The sequence below is a fragment of the Schistocerca serialis genome, chromosome 9 (genome assembly GCF_023864345.2).
Source record: "Schistocerca serialis cubense isolate TAMUIC-IGC-003099 chromosome 9, iqSchSeri2.2, whole genome shotgun sequence".
NCBI classification, from domain to species: domain Eukaryota; kingdom Metazoa; phylum Arthropoda; class Insecta; order Orthoptera; family Acrididae; genus Schistocerca; species Schistocerca serialis.
In genome coordinates this window covers 476,716,567-476,740,893 of record NC_064646.1, presented here as the reverse complement: position 1 = coordinate 476,740,893, position 24,327 = coordinate 476,716,567, and the positions used below count along the sequence as shown (strand labels likewise).

The window sequence follows — 24,327 nt, the reverse complement described above, 5'->3', positions numbered from 1 at the left end:
ACATAGTATTTTATAAATTCCCTCCTTCCGCAGTAATAAATCATTCTTCACCGATCCCAGCAAACCCGAAATCTTAGGTGGACGAAAATCCACTTCCACATGAAAATTATTAAGAATCTTCGCTATTTCGAAGGAGATATTTCCAACCAAGGGAAGAGAAGCTAGAGACTTGGTTGGCGCGTTCTCCACTTTATCCACTTTATCACCAGGGACCGTCGACACAGACATTGTTAATGACTGGAAACATGTTTCCTGGTCGGACCAATCTCGTTTCAAAATCTGTCTAGTGGATGGACGTGTATGGGTATGGGGATACCCTCATGAATCCATGGACCATGCATGTTAACAAGGGAGTGTTCAAGCTGGTGGAGGATCTGTAAAGGTGTGGGGCGTCTGCAGCTAGAGTAATATGGGAACACCTGATACGTATCGATACGGCTCTGACAGGTGACACGTACGTAAGCATACTGTCTGGTCACCCGCATCTGTTCATGTCCATTGCGCATTCCGACAAACTTGAGCAATTCCAGCAGGACCATACGACATCCCCCACGTCCATAAATGCTGCAGAGTGGCTCCAGGAAGACTCTTCTCAGTATAAACACTTTCTCTGCCCACGAAACTCCCCAGATATGAACATTATTCAGCATATCTGGGATACCTCACAACGTGCTGTTCAGAAGAGATCTCCAACCTTTCATACTCTTACGGATTTATGGACAGCCCTGCACGATTCATGGTTTCAATCCCCTCCAGCACTACTTCAGACATTAACCTAGCCCATGCCACGTCGAGATGCGGCTCGCTTGCTCGCGGAGCCCCTACATGATATTAGGTAGTGTAGCAGTTTCTTCGGCTTCAGTGTAGAATTATATTGGTGTAACGGGGTGATGAGAACTGGTGGAATGTGATGACATGCAAGCGAATGCGAAATAGTCTATTGTGGAGCTTATCGTGAAAGTGGATATCCTTTAAGGCGCAGCTGCAGATAGTGCGATAATACGTTTTATAGGCACGGACCGCGCGGGATTACCCGAGCGGTCTCTGGCGCTGCAGTCATGGACTGTGCGGCTGTTCCCGGCGGAGGTTCGAGTCCTCCCTCGGGCATGGGTGTATGTGTTTGTCCTTAGGATAATTTAGGTTAAGTAGTGTGTAAGCTTAGGGACTGATGACCTTAGCAGTTAAGTCCCATAAGATTTCACACACATTTGAACATTTTTATAGGCACGGAAAAAGCAAACATCCACAGGCTGAATTCGTCCAATGGTTCCAGGTAACATGAATTGCAATATCATACACTTTACAAGAATAATAATTTGCACTAAGGGAGTACGATTTTTGTATGCCGACCAGGAATCAAGCAAAAGTACGTTATTTTGAACAGCTACTTGTATAAAGTGGTACTCATACCGTAGTTGTAGTTCTTTTGCGCCCATCCACCCACTCTTGCTTGGTGTGACGTAAATATTTTCTACTGCCCTTTCAAGATCACGCACACGAGAGGGGGCAGAGCACCTCCAACTTCTCGCAGCACAATAAATAACTTTCCAGCCAATTTATCCCAGAGATTGCCAGTCGGAAATTTGTATGTAAATGCGTTAAGGCTCAGATTTCAGTTGATCTTGATACATGTCTTTTGGTACCTCTAATTCCCTAGGTTCTTTTCATATGCATTGCCTCTTCAAATCCCGATGGCTCGGAGTTACAGACAAATTCCTTACTGAACGATGAGATAAACTTATCTCATTTACAAAATTTCTGGCGGGTTACACAGTTTGCTGTGCATAATCAAGGTGACACTTTAATTGCAGTTTTCGCTATCTTACGTGTTAAAATTCTGTAGCACTGGTTGAAGTTATAATAGAGGTGTAGTCGAGAATTGTATAAGTTCGCAACAGTACAGTGCCTAACGGTTCCAAGTATAAAATCTCCTGAGAGCAAGGACAGCGAGTCCGTCTGTACCAACAAAGCTGAGACTTAACGACCGTCAAACACAGGCAATAAAAACGGAAGACTACTTTCTCTGCAGTGCTGGCTTCCCAGCAAAGCTCGGCTCCCCTCCCTCATAACTGCAGAAACTGAATCATATTCTCGAAACCACGGAATATTCTCCCTCCCTACAGATTCTTCCTAGCTCCGACCAACAGTATTTTAGTCTTTTTTCGTCCAGCGTGGAATGTTTTTGCGGAAATACCTATCCCCGTTAATTAAGAATACATACAATGGTACGTTTCTTCGAGTAAATATCCTCAGAAATAACCCTGCCTGCGTGATTTCCGAGGTAATGCTTCCTCGTTCCTCTCTGTTGCATCCAAGATTTTCAGAGTTTCCGATGTATTATCCGGTTATCCTTCCGGCCCTGCTACAAACCGGCCGGCCGCCGCTGTATCGTGCTTCAGCGCCCGGGTGCCCCGACCATCCGTCTTGGTTACTTCCTGTGTGAAGCAGAACCAACACACCTGTGCGGGCTTTTACACCCAACGCTTTAGTTATGCCTGCCGTTTCATTTCCACTGGCGTTCCAGCCTCTACTAGTATAGGCAATCATTCATTACGCTGTTTTGATAATAAAGACACTCAGTCACCTTTCATGCAATAAGCCTTAACAACTATTTACAAGGTGTACGTCACAATGTCAGTCTTCTTTAAATATTCATATATACGATGTACAACCTATCAAATGTTGTCTCCTCTTGAATATCCGTAGTTTTTTTGATGCATTACACGGTCATATTGCTGCGGACTTATTCGAAATCTGTTCATAATTCTTTTCTTCCTACGCTGTGGATGATCTATGGAATGAAATATGTCTTGTACCTGCTCCTTGGACAAAGATTGTCCTTCACTACGGTTGACGAGATTTGTGGCTCCGTGCCCGACAAGGATGGCGAATTACGTGGATCGACTCCCGTTTCAAAGTCACTTTCACTTGTTAAGCGCCTACTGTCATTATTGTTCTCCTCATGTACACTGTCAGCACAGTCGGGAGTGTACGAAGCCACATACTCCACTGATTCATCTAGCAGAAACGCTAATATTTCCATCTATCACTTCTTTCTCACTCTGCAAAATTCCTTGGGTTTGTTTCTGACGAAATGTCAACTTCGCTAGCTGTTGTTGCAGATATAATGCCATGTTTGCTTTGTTTATCGTAGACTCTGTTGTGCTTTGTGCCAACACCACTAACACTGTAGCGCAGTTGTGAGTTACAAGTCGACTAAGCTGTTCAGCTGTGCTCCGTAAGCTCATGTTGTGCCAATATTGTGGTAGCACGGTAGACAGTGGTAGTCAATACACGGGAGTGGAAGAGGGGGGGGGGGGCGTCGAAAGGCGTAAACATAAATGGAAATTGGCGACCTCTCAGTCAAGGGGAACCATGCGAGAAGAAAATTTTTGCGTTTTTATTACTAATTTATGACAGAAAATATTTATTAATACGCAGGTAAGTAGATGAATTACACTAAGCACTCTTCATCCTTGAAAAGATTGTCAACGAATTCCAAAACCGAAAGCCAAGAACAGCGTTGTGTTATCACAGCTGGCGCAAATCAACGGTTGCTAGCAAGGGATAACAGAGATTGACTGAAATGGCTAGAGAATGTGCGAAAATTGAACAGAACGCTCATTTACAAAGCAGGGAGAGCAAAGCGTAGCAGATGATCAGCAGTAATGAAAACAACAGAAGGGATCTCAAATATCGAGGCTATGACATTGAGAGAACAGACCACTTCTAAACTTCGTGACAGTAGTAACTGTCAAACCGAAATGAAGTTGTGAAACTCAACAACCAATAGGGTACCGGTATACTTTACTCTGATTCTGTTAGGCTGCTAAGAATAGTTTTAAGAGAAAATATGTAAGATCTCCGAGATCTTAAGTCTCAAGAGTGAAGAATGATAATAAAAATGAAAAGGACTGGTTGGTCGATGTTAACCTCACAACAGAGTCAACGGAATGAAATTTAGAAAGCCCTGTTGGGCTACGTTCATAATGAGGATATCAGAACCCAGAGTGAGACGTCTAAATAAAGAGATCCTGTAAATTACTGAACTAAATGCGAATGGTACCATCGACCCATTTACCCGTTACTTGCTCCTCGTTACTTTCGTTACTAATTTCGTCTAGCCAGACGAACCGTTTGTGGATGTGACTGTCTGATGCAGAACAGACGGTACACACTCCACATTTGATTTCATAGTTAAAGAGAAGATTAAAGCATTTCCAGTTATCATCGGCGTAGCATATTCCAGCTGACTTCGTTTCGTGCAACAGTGAATATTACTGAACACTACCCATGCATTCTTCTGCCACAAAAGTTTCTGTTTTCTTTCCTGCTTTGTAGCTGTTGTCATTACTCACATACAACAAACAAAGCGATGAAATTGCTGGTCACAGACTTTCTTGAAGTACAAAATAATCATTACGATATGTATTTTTTTACCTTCGTACTGGCCAGCACGCACCATTTAACAACTTTAGTTACTCGTTTTTCTTTATTGTTTGCTACTTTTCCAGAATTACTTTCTGCTCCTTCCTTATGTCTGTATTGTTCCCGATTTCTTATTTATTCTACCTCGAAAGCCTTCTAAATTCACTATTTTATGCTTAAAAACAGTTCTTTCTTTGTGGATCTCGCTACTTATTATTATCTAATCATCTGTAGTTTTTGTTGCACTCATCAGTTTTCTAGTAAAACGTATTTAAGTACCTCTGTTCTCTCCAGCTTATACGTAGGTCATCGTTAGGCTTTTGCATGCACACAAAAATTCTGGTGTTACCACTGTGGTTGAGCGTGTTAGTTTTGTTTTTCTAGGAATACATTTCTTGTTGTAAATATTTATTGTCAAACCATATGCTCTTTCCCTCTCATTAAATCTTACATTCACACCAGTGGAGAAAAATCACAATAGCAAATATTAATTAATGTAGGCTAACGACATTTACAGAATAAACTGGTCTAGGTAGCATATTGAAGTGATTAACACTGCAAGGTAAGGCACTGAAAATGTGAAATACTGGCATAATCGGCAGAATGTCGAATTCAAGCAGGAAAGCGTGCATACATTTTGCTGTAAGGTACCGCATATCAGTTTCTGGGTGGAGCTAGATACCTGTTGCAGTTGGTCGGTCAATACGGGGACGGTTAATGTTGGTTCTCGTCCGATGATGTCCAACATGTGCTTGACTGGAGACAGATCTGGAGATCAAGCAGGCCAAGGCGACATGTCGACACACTGCAGAGCATGTTGCGTTGAAACAGCGCTTATGTAGACGGGAATGATCCTGTTGTAAACACCCCTGGAATGCTGGTCATGAATGGCTGACAACAGGCTGAATCATCAACCTGATATACAGACTTGCAGTCAACGTGCGTGGGACAAGCACGAGGGTGCTCCTCGTGTCAAACGAAATGCAGTCCAGACCTTAAACTCCTGATATTGTCCAAAACGCAGACAGGTTGGTTACACGCCCTCTTACGATCTCCTTCGAACCAATACACGGCCGTCACTGGCACCGAGGAAGAACAGGCTTTTATCAGGAAACACAAGCTCGACCTTGCCCCCCAATGACGTCTCGTGTGACACCAATGAAGTCGCAAATGCCAGTGGTTTGGGGTCAGTGGACTGCACGACACATGACGTCCGGTTCAAAGCTGTCCTTGAAGTAACCTAATTGTTACTGTTCGCTGTCACTGTGGTACAATGTACCTACATGTTTAGTTTAACGTTCACACTACATCAGAATATTTTATGGTATGTATGGCTGGTAAACATGGCTGTTAATCATGTAAACACTTTTTATCTTTTCTATGTAGCGCTAGAAGTTTTATAGATTTAACGTCAGCAAACTGAACTTAATTGGTTACTCACTGTTTTTGTTTGTAACAGATCTGAAGATGGCAGTAGCCGAAGCCGGTAATGGTGAAGTGTAAAAACATTTCTGTGATCAAGACAGACCTGTAAAATGAAGTGCCAAAAATGTGATCACGGACTCATTTTCAGACTTTATGTTTTCAATTCATAAGTTTGTGCCAAGTAACGCAAAGACTGACGTAAACCTGTTCCTTAAAACAAAAATACGCATTATGAAAGATACATTGAAAATAAGGTTGAAGAAATTCTATTTGAATGAGGAGACTGTTCCTAAATCGTTGATGTCGGGATTAATAATAACTCCGAAGCAGTGATACGTGTGAAACGCAAAAGTGAAATTCTATGGATAAGGGCAGAGATCAGGGAAGCATACAAGAATAAAGAAAAATGTAATTTGGAAGCACTCAGACTTAGTTACTTTTAGGCACGTTACTCTCGCCATTACAATTCTCATTTACTTTCAAAGGTGTTAATAATGTAGTGGACAATGAACAGAGAAAGATCGCAATGAGAAACAAGAAAATCTCCGCTTTACAGACGAAGAATAATATAAGATTAGAAGAAAAGCGGGAGGCCGACCGCGGTGACCGAGCTGTTCTAGGCGCTTCAGTCCGGAACCGCGTGACTGCTGCGTTCGCAGGTTCGATTCCTGCCTCGGGCATGGATGTGTGTGATGTTCTTAGGTTGGTTCGGTTTAAGTAGTTTTAAGTTCAAGGGGACTGATGGCCTCAGGTGTTAAGTCCCATAGTACTCAGAGCCATTTGAACCATTTTGAAAAACAGGAAGGCAAACATCAATTTTCGGACAGGGTGGTTAACCTCAAGAACTTGATCTTCTGAATTAGGGTTTACATTTTAGAATTACTCCGAAACTGAGCCCGTGCATAATCAGAACTACTATTGGGGAAGTAAAAGTTGCTTGTGACCTGGCTAAACTCAATACATCTGTTCAAATGGACAGAGCAGTAAAAGCTAACAAATGTATATCCAAAGTAGGCCGCAACGAACCAAAAAAATGCGAAACATTTAGAAGCACATAAAAGTCTAAATCAGAAACTGGAAATGGAAAGGGCGATAGTTACGAGGGCTGACAAAAGAAATTCGGTTGTTTTAATTTATAAATGCGATTACATTCAAAAAACTGGAAAATTTCTCGTAGATAATTATAGTTGATATCAAGAGAAATGCTGTGCGCAAATTTCAGTCAGACATAAGGAAAAATTTGAGAACAGTATCTTTTTGTTTCCAGATGAAAAAAAGAAACGTTGATTAAAAGTGATGAATCCGTCCATTTATGTGCTTCGTTAGCAAATTAAATTACACAAGAGAGGGGAACCGATTCGGCCCATTATTAATAATATGTCATGTACCAATTAAAAATTTAACCGGTAATGCAAAAAGAAACTAAGAGCAGAATATACTTATAAAAAATCATTCAGTGTCAAGAATAGTTATGAATTTGCGAATGAGATTAAAGATGTACCAATCCCAGCTGTAGCTACATTGGCTTTCTTTGACATTGTTAACCCGTATACCAACGTCCCAGTAAACGATACGTTGGAGATTATACGGAAGAACTTGCTAATGTATAAGAAGATTAGTCAGGGCGAAATAGTAGAACTTTTGGAAATTTTAGAGCTTGTGTTTGAATTATTTTAAATTTAATGATAATATTTTTTATCAGAAGGACGGACTCGCAATGGGCAACAGTTTGTCTGGTACTTTAGCTGAGATATTTGTAAATGAGCTAGAGAAGAAGTTTAACAAAATCCTGACATCTACGAAAAAAGTGTCTATTACAGACGTTATGTAGACGACGTCACAGTACTGTACAAAGGTGACGATATTGAAATACGCGAGGCAGCAGAGAGAATGGGTGGGATGCACGAAAAAATTAAATTAGCAGTGGAACTGGAAGAAGAAGGAAGTATAAGTATTTTGGATCCTAGGTTAACTAAAAGGGATGGATGGAATAAGGTTGGCATATTTAGGAAGACGACGGCCACTACCACGATTATACACTCCCGGAAATGGAAAAAAGAACACATTGACACCGGTGTGTCAGACCCACCATACTTGCTCCGGACACTGCGAGAGGGCTGTACAAGCAATGATCACACGCACGGCACAGCGGACACACCAGGAACCGCGGTGTTGGCCGTCGAATGGCGCTAGCTGCGCAGCATTTGTGCACCGCCGCCGTCAGTGTCAGCCAGTTTGCCGTGGCATACGGAGCTCCATCGCAGTCTTTAACACTGGTAGCATGCCGCGACAGCGTGGACGTGAACCGTATGTGCAGTTGACGGACTTTGAGCGAGGGCGTATAGTGGGCATGCGGGAGGCCGGGTGGACGTACCGCCGAATTGCTCAACACGTGGGGCGTGAGGTCTCCACAGTACATCGATGTTGTCGCCAGTGGTCGGCGGAAGGTGACGTGCCCGTCGACCTGGGACCGGACCGCAGCGACGCACGGCTGCACGCCAAGACCGTAGGATCCTACGCAGTGCCGTAGGGGACCGCACCGCCACTTCCCAGCAAATTAGGGACACTGTTGCTCCTGGCGTATCGGCGAGGACCATTCGCAACCGTCTCCATGAAGCTGGGCTACGGTACCACACGCCGTTAGGCCGTCTTCCGCTCACGCCCCAACATCGTGCAGCCCGCCTCCAGTGGTGTCGCGACAGGCGTGAATGGAGGGACGAATGGAGATGTGTCGTCTTCAGCGATGAGAGTCGCTTCTGCCTTGGTGCCAATGATGGTCGTATGCGTGTTTGGCGCCGTGCAGGTGAGCGCCACAATCAGGACTGCATACGACCGAGGCACACAGGGCCAACACCCGGCATCATGGTGTGGGGAGCGATCTCCTACACTGGCCGTGATCGTCGAGGGGACACTGAATAGTGCACGGTACATCCAAACCGTCATCGAACCCATCGTTCTACCATTCCTAGACCGGGAAGGGAACTTGCTGTTCCAACAGGACAATGCACGTCCGCATGTATCCCGTGCCACCCAACGTGCTCTAGAAGGTGTAAGTCAACTACCCTGGCCAGCAACATCTCCGGATCTGTCCCCCATTGAGCATGTTTGGGACTGGATGAAGCGTCGTCTCACGCGGTCTGCACGTCCAGCACGAACGCTGGTCCAACTGAGGCGCCAGGTGGAAATGGCATGGCAAGCCGTTCCACAGGACTACATCCAGCATCTCTACGATCGTCTCCATGGGAGAATAGCAGCCTGCATTGCTGCGAAAGGTGGATATACACTGTACTAGTGCCGACATTGTGCATGCTCTGTTGCCTGTGTCAATGTGCCTGTGGTTCTGTCAGTGTGATCATGTGATGTATCTGACCCCAGGAATGTGTCAATAAAGTTTCCCCTTCCTGGGACAATGAATTCACGGTGTTCTTATTTCAATTTCCAGGAGTGTAAATGCGAAATCCTGTCACCCAAAGAAGCATAAATGGGCATGCTTTAGAGCTATGATCAACATGATGCTAAAACCGCTTCTCACCCGTAATGACGAGTTGGAAAAATTAAATGTGATTAGACAAGTAGCCAAAGCAAACGGATATAAGGATCGTAATGTCATGAAACTTTATAATAAATAATATAAAGTACGTGACGAGAAGGAGATAGTAGAACCAGAGGGCAATGTCGTACAGTGTTGGATTTTCCGATAGAATTGCGCAGGCTTTCAGAAAAACGAAAAAAAAAATACGATATCAAACGCGGTCAGACAAGAGGGAATTTCAAGACTCGTTTTAGACAGCATACTTATAACCAAAATAAGAGCGCTTTTGATACACATTTAGACAGAGAAAAACATTCGGTAGGAAACATAGAGTTGTTGTTGTTGTTGTTGTGGTATTCAGACTTGAGACTGGTCTGATACAGCTCTCCACGCTACTCTATACTGTGCAAGCTTCTTCATCTCCTAGTACCTACTGGAACTTACATCTTTCTGAATCTGCTTAGTGTATTCATATCTTGGACTCCCTCTACGATTTTTACCCTCCACGCTGCCCTCCAATACTAAATTGGTGATCCCTTGATCCCTCAACACATGTCCTACCAACCGATCGCTTCTTCTAGTCAAGTTGTGCCACAAACTTCTCTTCTCCCCAATCCTATTCAATACTTCCTCATTAGTTATGTGATCTAAACATGTAATCTTCATAAAGATACATAGAGAATAACATGAAAGTGTTGCATAGGGTTCCAAAGGGACATCTACATCTACATGATTACTCTGCAATTCACATTTAAGTGCTTGGCAGAGGGTTCATCGAACCACAATCATACTATCTCTCTACCATTCCACTCCCGAACAGCGCGCGGGAAAAATGAACACCTAAACCTTTCTGTTCGAGCTCTGATTTCTCTTATTTCATTTTAATGATCATTCCTACCTATGCAGGTTGAGCTCAACAAAATATTCTCACATTCGGAAGAAAAAGTTGGTGACTGAAATTTCGTAAATAGATCTCACCGCGACGAAAAACGTCTTTGCTTTAATGACTTCCATCCAAACTCGCGTATCATATCTGCCACACTCTCTCCCCTATTACGTAATAATACAAAACGAGCTGCCCTTTTCTGCACCCTTTCGATGTCCTCTGTCAATCCCACCTGGTAAGGATCCCACACCGCGCAGCAATATTCTAACAGAGGACGAACGAGTGTAGTGTAAGCTGTCTCCTTAGTGGACTTGTTGCATCTTCTAAGTGTCCTGCCAATGAAACGCAACCTTTGGCTCGCCTTCCCCTCAATATTATCTATGTGGTCTTTCCAACTGAAGTTGTTCGTAATGTTAACACCCTGGTACTTAGTTGAATTGACAGCCTTGAGAATTGTACTATTTATCGAGTAATCGAAATCCAACGGATTTCTTTAGGAACTCATGTGGATCACCTCACACTTATCGTTATTTAGCATCAACTGCCACCTGCCACACCATACAGCAATCTTTTCTAAATCGCTTTGCAACTGATACTGGTCTTCGGATGACCTTACTAAACGGTAAATTACAGCATCATGTGCGAACAACCTAAGAGAACTGCTCAGATTGTCACCCAGGTCATTTATATAGATCAGGAACAGCAGAGGTCCCAGGACGCTTCCCTGGGGAACACCTGATATCACTTCAGTTTTACTCGACGATTTGCCGCCTATTACTACGAACTGCGACCTTCCTGACAGGAAATCACGAATCCAGTCGCACAACTGAGACGATACCCCAATGGCCCGCAGCTTGATTAGAAGTAGCTTGTGAAGAACGGTGTCAAAAGCTTTCCGGAAATCCAGAAATACGGAATCAACCTGAGATCCCCTGTCGATAGCGACCATTACTTCGTGCGAATAAAGAGTTAGCTGCGTTGCACAAGAACGATGTTTTCTGAAACCATGCTGATTACGTATATTCCATTCGTCTTCCTTGGTGAAGGAATTTCGGAAAACTACGTTCAATAACTCCGCTTTAGCGGCACAGTCGTCGGTAACAGTGCCATCGGCACTGCGCAGCGAAGGTATTGACTGCGTCTTAGCGCTTGTGTACTTTACATACAACCAGAATTTCTTCGGATTTTTTACCAAATTTCGAGACAATGTTTCGTTGTAGAACCTATTAAAGGCATCTCGCATTGAAGTCCGTGCCAAATTTCGCGCGTCTGTAAGTTTTAGCCAATCTTCAGGATTTCGCGTTCTTCTGAACTTCGCATGCTTTTTCCGTTGCCTCTCCAACAGCGTTCGGGCCTGTTTTATGTACCATGGGGGATCAGTTCCATCTCTTACCAATTTATGAGGTATGAATCTCTCAATTGCTGTTGCTACTGTATCTTTGAATTTAGGCCACATCTCGTCTACATTTGCCTAGTCAGTTCGGAAGGAATGGATATTGTCTCTTAGGAAGGCTTCTAGTGACACTTTATCCGCTTTCTTAAATAAAATTATTTTGCGTTTGTTTCTGGTGGATTTGGAAGAAACGGTATTGAGCCTAGCTACAACGACCTTGTGATTACTAATCCCTGTATAAGTCATGATGCTGTCTATTAGCGGTGGTCTCGCGGTTCTAGGCGCGCAGTCCGGAACCGCGGGACTGCTACGGTCGCAGGTTTGAATCCTGCCTCGGGCATGAATGTGTGTGATGTCCTTAGGTTAGTTAGGTTTAAGTAGTTCTAAGTTCTAGGGGACTGATGACCACAGCTGTTGAGTCCCATAGTGCTCAGAGCCATTTGAACCATTTTTTTATGCTGTCTATTAGCTCTGGATTGTTTGTGGCTAAGAGGTCAGGTGTGTTTTCGCAACCGTTTACAATTCGCTTGGGTTCGTGGACTAACTGCTCGAAATAATTTTCGGAGAAAGCATTTAGGACAATCTCGGAAGATGTTTTCTGCCTACCACCGGTTTTGAACAAGTATTTTTGCCAACATATAGAGGGAAGGTTGAAGTCCCCACCAACTATAACCGTATGAGTGGGGTATTTATATGTTACGAGACTCAAATTTTCTCTGAACTGTTCAGCAACTATGTCATCGGAGTCTGGGGGTCGGTAGAAGGAGCCAATTATTAACTTAGTTCGGCTGTTAAGTATAACCTCCACCCATACCAATTCGCACTATCTACTTCGACTTCACTACAAGATAAACCACTACTGACAGACACAAACACTCCACCACCAATTCTGCCTAATCTATCTTTCCTGAACACCGTCTGAGACTTCGTAAAAATTTCTGCAGAACTTATTTCAGGCTTTAGCCAGCTTTCTGTACCTATAACGATTTCAGCGTCTGTGCTTTCTATTAGCGCTTGCAGCTCAGGGACTTTCCCAGCACAACTACAACAATTTACAACTACAATTCCGACTGTTCCTTGATCCAAGCACGTCCTGTATTTGCCATGCACCCTTTGAGATTGCAGCCCACCCCGTACTTTCCCGCGGCCCTCTAACCTAAAAAACCGCCCAGTCCACGCCGCACAGCCTCCGTAGCCGTGTAGCAGCCAGCTGAGTGTAGTGAACTCCTGACCTATTCAGCGGAACCCGAAACCCCACCGCCCTATGGCGCAAGTCAAGGAATCTGCAGCCAACACGGTCGCAAAACCGTCTGAGCCTTTGATTCAGACCCTCCACCCGTCTCTGCACCAAAGGTCCGCAGTCGGTTCTGTCAACGATGCTGCAGATGGTAAGCTCTGCCTTCATCTCGTAAGCAAGACCGGCAGCCTTCACCAAATCAGATAGCCGCTGGAATGCGGAGAGAATTTCCTCAGATCCAAAGCGACACACGTCATTAGTGCCGACATGTGCCACCACCTGCAGCTCGCTGCACCCTGTGCTCTTCATGGCATCCGGAAGGACCGTTTCCACATCAGGAATGACTCCACCCGGAATGCACACGGAGTGCACACTGGATTTCTTCCCCTCCTTAGCCGCCATATCCCTAAGGGGCCCCATTACGCGCCTAACATTGGAGCTCCCAACTACCAATACGCCCACCTTCTGCGATTGCCCGGACCTTGAAGGCTGAGAATGATCGTCTGAAACAGGGCAGGCAGCTGCATCTGGCTCAGCCAGAGGCAGTGCCTGAAACATGTTTGTCAGACGCACCGGGGAGGCTTTCTGATCAGCCTCCACGGACGTCTTTCGCTGCCTGCCACGCCTTGGAACGACCTCCCAATCAACCACAGGCGAGGGCTCAGCCCCACTGCGGGCAGCAACCGGGCCAACCGCAGCGGCAGACCGATCTGAGGACAGACTGGACGAAGTTGACATCCCCGTGATACCCAAGTCCGGCTCCCCACAATGGTGCCCATTGGCAACAGCCTCAAGCTGCGCGACCGAAGTCAGCGCCGCTTGCAGCTGTGAGTGAAGGGATGCCAACTCAGTACTTATCTGAACACAGCAATTACAGTCCCTGTCCATTCTAATCGATGTTGAACAACGGTTACTGAAACACGAGTCCGTGCCTAGATAACGCAAGGGATACACGCAAACAATGTATGAACTAAGCTGTACAAATGAGTTACTGAACCTACTCGAGGAAATGGAGATTTATGTGCACAGGAAACGGCTAACGAAATAACTGCTGAATGAAACGAATGATTTTAGTGCAAATGCTTATTCTGATGTATTCAGAAACCTACCGCTTTGAGCAGCGGCAAGCCCCCAGGGGATTAGCGTGCAGTCGTGTGCGCCGGCCGCCGGCGACGAGGAGACTGGGCTTTCCTCCCCAAATTCCGCCACAGGAAAACAAGAACGTCGTACAGAAAAGCCACGACGTGCGGCCACTGAGACCACACTCCAGTTGTGTTATAGACTATCGATTTTTTAACTTTTAATTAATAATCATTGCTTCGTTAATTACCTTGTAATTACGTTTACGGTGGTAATTGATCTGTGAGGTTGGAAGATTTTATATTATAGATTTTTTTAATCTTATACTTTTTATACTGGTTTTATAAAATTGTATGTTTTATCTTTCCAGGCTAGGAGATCCCCATTATTAGTATTTGCACTTTTTATGTGGATTTTAAGTATGATCCAATTTCACGTATTGTATGTCAGTACACGTTTCATTGTCAGGCGCTCGTTGGGCATGTTGTTGTGTACATCGTTCCGCGTAGTCAGCGCGCACACAACTTTCCCACTAGAGCGCGCCCCGGTAAGCACAACAGCGTAGGCGCAGCGCTCGTCCGTCTCCGCACTACGAGATGGCGCTGCCATAGAGACGGACCAAATTCTGCTTCCGCCGATCCGCGTATTAATATGTAACGCAGCCAATGAGATTGGTGCTAACGTAGAACCTTTTCTCCTCGCGGATCACACTCGCGCAGTGATACGTACGCTATTATAACGAGTGTACAGACCTCCGATTAGTCAGTCTGCATCAGTGTGCATTAGTCTGCATTTGTCTGTACCAGTCTATAGTCAAGTTTCAGTCTGCGCCTAATAAGATTATCATATTCCTGTACATAGCCATGAAGGTAAATGAATAGACACTTTATCATGTATCAGAGATATGCGAGAATAAGATTAACGTACCAAGACCAAAGGAACTTCAGATTGTCAATAGCATCCAGAAACAAGTTAAGTTATTTTTATGCTTGTTATTATTTTAATAAATGTGTGTGAAAATTAATCAAGTTCTGTTTAAAGTTGGTCACCGTCAATCTACTACTCTAAGCGTGCAAGTGGCATTTCTATCGTCTGACCTAACGGCAGAAGATAAACACGCCACGACAAGACCACGAGACCAATTGCTGACACTCGCCTACTTCGCTAGAGCGACAAGTCAAATAATCTGATGGTGTGTGTACCTAAGGTCTTACAGTATACACACCACACATGTGAAGTAATTTTAACTAATGACTACGTACACCACTTTTTAACCATTACATTTGTGATACTGGTTAATCGTGTACCCTAGCTATAGTGCCCTCTGCTGGCCTCAGTTTCCTTGTGTAAGTACCAGACGCATTCTGATCGTCACCAGCACATTCTAAGTTCAAATTGGCTCTGAGCAATATGGGACTCAACTTCTGAGGTCATCAGTACCCTAGAACTAAGAACTACTTAAACCTAACCAACCTAAGTACAATACACACACACACATGCCCGAGGCAGGATTCGAACCTGCGGCCGTAGCGGCCGCGCGGTTCCAGACTTAAGCGCCCAGAACCGCTCAACCACTCCGGCCGGTCTTTCACCTACCTACACGTTTAGTTTGATGTTGAGAATACATCAAAATATTTTATTGTATATATGGATGGTATACACGGCTGTTAATCAGGTAAACACTTTTTGTCTTTCTTATGTAGCACCAGTACTTTTATACATTTAGCGTCAGCAGTCTGAACTTAGTTGGTTACACACAAGTTCGCGTGATCAAAACGAACCTGTAAAATTAAGTGCGAAAGGTATGATCATGGATTCATTTTCAAACTTTGTCTTCAATTGATAATCTTTCGCTACTTCCAGAAGAACTTTTCTAAAACGATGAACGTGACTTCTACGGTCTTTTTAGCCTCTTCAAAAATTTTGCTTAGGAGTGCTAAACCCAATAAACAACACGTGGTTGCAGAAACACTACTTTTACCTGCAGCGATTGGTATAAGTATCGTCAATGTTCGGTAATTCATTTGCTCAACAGTATTTCTAACTCAAATAACAAATTATGTAGAGGAATTTTAGACATTTATGATGATTTACTCCAGCAGTTAACTGATGAAACGCGTAAAAATTGTTTTGCACCTCAAGTGGAAGAAGTGACTGGTATTCATGAAGATGCTCATTCGATTGCTTGTGTTGGTTTCGTTGACGAGCTTAACATTCTGGAGGTATTGCTTTTCCGCGAACCGATACTGGAAACAGCTAAAGCGCAAAGCCTTTTTGCATGGTCAACACATTTTTCAATCAATGAACTTGGCTCATCCCTTCAGGAAGTGTTGCAATCAGTTACAGAAACTTTGTTGATTATTAAAGGATTATTAAAGTGCTATGTGACGAGACGGGTACTGAATACACTCAGCTGTTCTTTTTGAGTAACATTCGATTGCTTCAGGGGGAAAAATACTAAAATGATTGTTTGAACTGAGGAATGAGGTACTGTGTTTCTAAATGGACTAAGTCACTCTGTGGCAGGCGTTGTTAGCAACGGAACTTTTGTGTTGAAGTGGCCTATCTCACTGACTCCAATGTAATCAGGCAACTGAAAAATTAAAGACATCAATGAAGAAATTAGAGCTGTGGCAAAACCCAGTCGAAAGAGGAATACTAGAAATGTTCCCAGCTGTAGTGTCAGTGATCCCATACTTCCAGTGAAAATAAAAGCGCTCCTTCTTCATCATTCTGCAACATTAAAAGGTCACTTCAAAAAGCAGTCCAACGAAGATTTTTATAACTTTATTTGGATTAAAAGTTCATTCAAGAATGCCCATGTAGCATCACGTCGAAATATGACAGAGCTAGAACAACTGTGATCTGACTTGTGATGCTCCACAGAAGAGTAAATTTAATTAAGTGTCTTTGTTGGATTTTTGGATACATATTACCAAGGAATTCAAAACGTTAAGCCAAAATCCAATAAAAATTCCTTTTGCAAACAATATAATTGTACTAGACTTGTTTTTCAACTTTGGCAGCTATGAAGTCAAACTACTGTTCAAAGCCAAATATAAACAAAGAAATCTGAGCAACTGTTTCTGCTATTACCTCGAGACTTCAGAAACTTTCTTCTCAAAACTGAGCTCATTCATCGCATTGAATCTTGTAACTTAATTTTTAAGGTTCTTGACTCTTTGTTTACTGAACTGTAAGTATTGTTAATTTCACAGTTATTGAATAAATGAAAGTGTGATAAAGGTGAACATGTTCCATATTTTCGTTGTAATTCATAAAGTTTTGGTTTCTGTTGTGTAAAATCCTTCTATATTGAATTTAGTAAAACAGAGAATAAGGCAAAAAAATATTAAAAAAATACTAGTTATATTAATAAAATATGGTTGGGCACTGGTAGAATTTTCCTCTTGAAGTTGGGCCCCAAAGGAAAAAAGTTGGAGAACCAGTGCTTTACATCACCAACTGTTATCAGACCAGTGTCATTCATACGAAGGAATTTTGGAATATGAACGTTATCAAAATCTCAGACAGGAAGTTACAAAATGTAAACGTAACTCACATCGAGAAGAGAGACAGCTACGTTTGATTGATGGTACCTTCGCAGATTCTCTCTTTCTCATAATTCTGCCATGTCCAAAGACTCAGTTGTTGTTATCGTTGTTTGGTTCACTCACACTGATTGCTCAAAACATTACGACCACCTATTTGTCGCACCAGATGTTTATGCTCAGGTCACACACCATGCGTAATTTACGAGCGGATGGTTTGTGGATGCGGAGCTGGCGATCGATAGGGTCCCAGGTGCGCTTCATCGGATTCAGATGAGCCGAATATGATGAGCAAGACATTAACGTGAGTTATCTATCGTGCTCCTCGAACTATCGCAGTACGATTCAGGCTTTGTGACACGCATAGTTATCGTGCTGGAAGATGCCATCGCTGTTGAGCAAGACATCAAGCACTAGGGGTTACAGCTGGTCCCTAATAATGTCCATGTGTTTCACAGATGCTATGGTGCCTTCGATTACTACCACAGGTCCCATGGAAGCCGAGGTCAATGTCCCTCATAACACAATACTTCTGCCACTGGCCTGCATACGTGGCGCGCTGCATCTTTCGAGCAGCCGTTCACCTGGATGACGCCACTTCTGGACACAACCATCTATCTGGTTTAACAATAAACTGGAGTCATCTCACCAGACGACACGATTCCTTTGATGTACAGCCCAATCTCGATGATCCCGTGCCCACTGTAGTCATAACAGACGCCGTTGTTGGGTCGACATGGGAACACACAGAGGCCCTCTGCTGCGGAACACCATATCCAACACTGTGTGCTGAACGGTGCGCTCCAAAACACTTGTTCCTGGGCCAGCACTGTGCTCTGCCGTCAGATCTGCCGCAGATCGCCACCTATGCTGCTTTAGAGATCGGACAAGCATCCGATCAATATGTTTTGTGACGTGGTGTGGACGTCGAACTTCTTGTAGCCTTCTCGGGGTTTTAGCATTCTTCAACCAATTTCCATGGATGCTCACGACAGCAGCACGCGAAAATTTGACCAGCTTCGCCGTTTCCGAGATGCCCGCTCCCAGGCACTGGACCATAACAATCTGGCTTTTGTCAAAGTTGCTCAAGTCTGAGTATTTTCGTATTTGTGCTACTTATCGCCGCTAGAATGATTCCCCATTCATCCCTGCTCCGCTCATATACTTCTCTCACTGCGTCACGTGCCCTCAGAGCCACAAGGCAGCATACAGCCTCACGGTGGGCAGTGGTAACAAGTTTTGCGTCACCAGTGTATTATCATTATATTCTGGTGGGGTATTGTGATATAGTATAAGAAAAAAACAACTTCGGAATTTACAATAAACATACACAATGTTAGAAAGCAAACTTCCTGAAACAGTCGGTCTCGACATGTGAAACAGTGAAATTGCTTCGCCTTTTTGTAAATGTGTAGATGGGAATGTCAGTACAACTAAAGCTGCCAGGCAGAGAGACGACGACGTATGTAACTGGTCAGAGTGTGGACTCACCTCCAGCCCCATGTTGTCGTACTGGCTCTGCAGCTCTGGACCCACCACTTCCAGCAGCTGTCGCCGTTCCTCCGCGAAATCTGTAACCGAAGTGCATGGAATTACTGATGATGAAAAATGTATTAGGGAACAAATCAGGTATGAAACGCAAAATGCGAAGATTAGTTCTTTTTGGCGACACAGCTGACTTTATCTGTACAATGTCTTGCAAACAACAGATTGGAGTGATGAAGTAGATTACCTCTTTCTGCATCTACGAAAGGTGTTCAAAGCTGCAGTATACCTTCGGCTACAGATTAAGTGCTGAAAATTTATTCCGTTGCGTAGTCATCAGTACTAAAGTACCCTTATTCCGCAATAGCTTTAGTTTTAAGTTTGAAAAAGATCAAAGATGCCAGATTGAATTTTCACTCTGCAGGAAAGTATGCACTTACGTAGGGCGTGCTGGCAGATTGCAACTGTGTGCCGGACCGAGACTCGACCTCAGGACCGTTTGCGGGTAAGTGTTATACCAACTGAGTTTTATTTCCTGCAGTACCTGATATTTAATCGGCCATGAAGTTTCGTATCATTGCACATTCCGCTGTAGTGTGATATTCCACTCTGGAAAAAGTTCCCTCAGGTTGTGGCTAAGTTATGTCTTCGCAAAGTCCTTTCTTCCAGTAGTGCCAGTCTTGAAAGTCTTGTGAGAGAACTTCTGCCAAGTTTTGAAGATAGCAGACGAGGTAATGGCGGAGGTAAAGCTGTAAGTACGGTTCCTAAGTCGTCCTCGAGTAGCTCTTTTGCTCCAGCGTCCGCCAGCGGAAGGTAATGGTCCTGTGTTATGAGTTCCATTCCGACATACAGCTTTAATTCGCGCGGAAGTTTAATATTTAAGATCCATTTACTCCTACCGTGTTAATATTTAGGAAAAATGTCGTTGTCACAAGGCTGCAGCCTTACGGCATATGGTGCGAGAACATTACGTTGCGTTGTGAAGAGTACGCTCAGTACTTCTGAGAAGTAGTACGTGCCTATAGTCTACAGGTGGCTAGTGACTGGTAGAAACCTGTTACAGCATTGAGAAAGGCTCAAATTACCCTGTTGTAAAAAATATACAGGGTGGGCCGCAGAACAGTTGATGCCTTTTAAGACAGGCAACCCTACTGTCATTATCCGCAGACAGGACGGATGTCGGAATGTGATATGTCTATTTTAGTGTGCACGAAAGATTTTCGGAGCAGATTTAGTTTGCGCACCTTGTATAAAAGAAAACAACAAAAGTCAGTGACGTAATCTACAAAAAAAAAATGGTATTCTCTCCTGGCGTATTTGTCTCTAATGTAACGGACATTAATGGCGAAACCAGAACGAGTGAAATACGATTTATAGTCGCGAAGTAATTATTGTAGATCAGTAGTAATGTTGACTCTGTGTGGAGGCGCAACAACTATGTCCGGTAAAGTCGCATGTATCACGTTGGAGAGAAAATTTTTAAATTATGAACGCGATCGTATGTAAGGCAGAAAACTGTGTAAGAGACAAGCAGCTGACCGACGTTCGCGACAGTTAGCCCCGGCTGAATATTGAACAGTCCCTTGACGATGGTGGTTTATGTTACAGCTGTGGGAAGTGGAAGCAGCAGGAATGCGACGTACAAACATCCGTGAAATACGCTGTGGTCTGCAGACTGTGGTGTAATTTAAGTAACGGTCTCGTGTTTAGAGTGGTTAGCTCAAATGGCTCTGAGCACTATGGGATTTAACTTCTGAGGTCATCAGTCCCCTAGACTTAGAACTACTTAAACCTAAGGACATCACACACATCCATGCCCGAGGCAGGATTCGAACCTGCGACCGTAGCGGTCGCGCGATTCCAGACTGTAGCGCCTAGATCCGCTCGGCCATCCTGGCACACAGGAAAACAATTGCTCCTTCTACCGATAACGCTTTTCGTGGTGGTACAGGCAAACAGTAGGTGTCAGAATGATACAGGTGGTATACATTTCCATCTGCACATTATGCTCGTACTTTACTGACGACCTGTGTCGGAAGACAAGCATCGATTACCCAGTTCATTGCAACAAATTGAAATCTACGTGTTTTAAGGTTATTGTTCAAATTGTACAAGGAATGTACTTAGAACGCTGCCAGAAAGGCTCTCTACATCTGAAATAAATACTTGTAACTGTGTGAGATGCTTTGATATTTATGATTTGAACCTCCCATCGTTATCTGTGATGTGGCAACACCGTTCCTCACGTGCATTGCAAATTGATTGCAGCGGAACTGCCACATTATTGTCCAGGGAGGAGAATAATGTCTGTGCGTAGACCAATGCATTGTCTGCCTTTCTGTATTCAGTGAAGCACAATGGCAGGTACCGGCGACTTCGCCTTCGTGGAGCACTTAGTGACAATAGTTAGGCTCTGTGAAAGGAAGCGCAGCAACAAAACTGTGACACAGGTGACAGATATGTTTCGTGAAACATTTGGTGAAAGGGACTGGAGTTTAACGTCCCGATGACAACGAGGTCATTAGAGACGGAGCACAGGCTCGGATTAGGGAAGGATGGGGTAGGAAATCAGCTGTGCACTTTCAAAGGAACCACCCAGGCATTTGCCTGAAGCGAGTTGGGGAAATCACGGAAAGCCTAAACCAGGATCGTCGGACGCGTGCTTGAACCGTGTTCCTCCCAAATGCGAGTCCAGTGTGCTAACCACTGCGCCACCTCGCTTGGTAAACATTTGGTAAGGAGCCACCAAGACGTCCGGCTTTAAGAACAGAGCTTTTCGCATGGGATGTCTTTTGGATGCCCCATGTCTGGTCGTCCACCAACCAGAGGAGGAACATGCGCCAAAGTTAGGGCGTCAGTGATGCATTCACTCTCCAACTCGATCAGAGATCATGCTGCAGAACGTGAAATTAAAATGAAGGCAATGCAACACCACTCGGAAATTGGATTAGGCGTGCAAGTATTTCAGCTAGTTGTCGGCAGGCGACGTCTAGGATGATGTTTAACGCCGTCCTCACCATTCCTGCTTGAAGTGCGTTCTTTTTCCCTGTTAAATATGCTCATTATCGGAATTCGAGGAATAAGTACATCTTCATATGCGCAAACGAAACTTCACATTTTTATGAAGAAACTGAGAACAATCCACCGCAAGTCACACTTTGGTCGAGTATGACTAAAGAACACATCTTTGATACGTACAAAGGTCTTAGGCGAATAAATTATTAAAGTTACAATAAAATAATTTCATATGCAATGGGATTTTCTGGCGACCCTGCGTGTAATCGAATTTTTAAATTGCATATAAATACCGATTAAGCCACCACCCTGTGACAGAGGTTTCACAAATAGTTTCCAAAGGCTTGAGAAAAATTTTATAGAGATTATACGGGGTTGAACCAAAACATTATGACCGCTGGTGATGTCGCGGGCACGTGCTGTAGTAAGGAACTAATGCAGGCGGAAGAGAAACGAATGGGTGGTCGTTGTGATGCAGATACGGAGCCGCTAATGCGGAAATCCACTGATATAAGCGGTTTTCAACAAAGACACATTGTTGTGGCGCTGTGGCTTGGAAACGTGAATCTCTGGAACGGCGCAGCTGGTCGGTTGTTTGCGTATTATTGTCGTAAGTACCTCTGGAAAGTGGCTGAAGCGTGGCGAAAAATGAGTGGGCCGCACACTACTGGATGGCCACGTCTCATGAGCGAATGTAGAGGTCGGAGGATGGCCCGCTGTGTAATCCAGGACAGGCAGCGATCAGTGGCAGATTGGCGACAGAGTACAACGCTGGTGTAGGCACGAGTGTTTCGGAGCTCACCGTTCGAACGCCATTGTTGAACATGGAGCGCCACATCATACGATCCCTACATGTTGATCCAACAACCTCACCAGTTATGAATGCAGACCGCACTGCGTCACTGAGTTTTCACCTTGGATCTATAGAATCGTGTCGCCTGTAGAATGAATCGCATTTCTTGTTTCACCAAACCGATGGTTGGTCCTTACACGCCGTCATTCAGACGAATGGGTGCACGGAATACGCACCGCTCCACACATGCAGACTGGTGAGAGCAGAATGATGCTCTGGATAACACTGACTTAGGCTTCCCTGGGATGTGTGTTGGTAATCGAAGGCATCAAAAACTCAACTGCTGAGGTCATTAGTCCCCTAGAACTTAGAACTAGTTAAACCTAACTAACCTAAGGACATCACAAACATTCGAACCAGCGACCGTAGCGGTCTTGCGGTTCCAGACTGCAGCGCCTTTAACCGCACGGCCACTTCGGCCGGCTCGAAGGCATCATAACAGCAGTTATCTACGTTAGCATTATTATGAACTATCTGTATCGCTTCGAGCTTGAAATCTCCTTACTACGGCGACGACATGTTTCAGCGGGATAACTGTCACAGTTGCAAGGTGAGAATGGTAGTACAGTTTTGAGGAGTTCTGTAGTAAACCAATACCCGTGGCCTAGGGCAGCCGGCACAGTAGCTCAGCGTGTTCGGTCAGAGAGCCTATTGGCCTCTGTAATAAAAAAAAAGCTGGGTGAAGGGTCAACCACCGAACTTGAACAGGATGTCTTGCGGCGTCCGCATCGACCAAACACAACGATCAATAACGAACAAAATGAAAAAAGAAAAAGAAAAAAAGGGGGGTAGCGTCTTTGATTCAGAATCAAAACGTATTCGGTATCGGGTTCCAGTCCCACCGGTGCTTAAATTTTGATTAATGATCAGCATTGGCGGCCGAAAATTTCCGGCATAAGTACTCACCCCTCATTCTGACAACAGCCTTGTCAAAGAGGGCGGAGGAGTGGACAGAGATTCAGTGCACTCTCTTGTCCAAGGGGTGGGAAATTGCCCCTAGAGGGGGAAGAACCAGCAATGATCAACGGCATGAGGATGCAGAAGGCAATGGGAACACTGCATTAAAGGCACGTAACGTGTATCCACAGGACATGTGGCCTGTCATTGAAGAAGTGTCATAATGATTTCTCCATTGGCAAAAGATTCCGGAATAGTCCCTCATTCGGATCTCGAGGAGGAAACTGCCAAGATGGAGGTCACCATGTGAGAAAGATTGAATAATCAATGGAAGGATAATGTTCTACGAGTCGGGGCGTGGAATGTCAGAAGGTTGAACGTGGTGGGGGGCAATTGAAAAAGGAAAATGCAACGGCTCAATCTTGATATAGTAAGGGTCTGTGAAGTGAAGTGGAAAGAAGACAATGATTTCTGGTCAGATGGTGTAGGGTAATATCAACTGTAGCAGAAAATGATATAACGGGAGAAAGATTCGTTATGAATAC

The 24,327-nt window shown here is 44.2% G+C and overlaps 1 protein-coding gene across 1 annotated transcript in view; it reads right to left on the bottom strand.

The window, feature by feature from the left end:
• LOC126419722 (NACHT and WD repeat domain-containing protein 2-like) overlaps positions 1–24,327 on the bottom strand; it is a 561,067-nt gene that overhangs the window by 225,801 nt on the left and 310,939 nt on the right. The window contains exon 3 of the mRNA XM_050086902.1: positions 19,024–19,103. Within this exon, the coding sequence (XP_049942859.1) occupies positions 19,024–19,103 (80 nt within the window). The remainder of the gene's footprint in view (positions 1–19,023; positions 19,104–24,327) is intronic.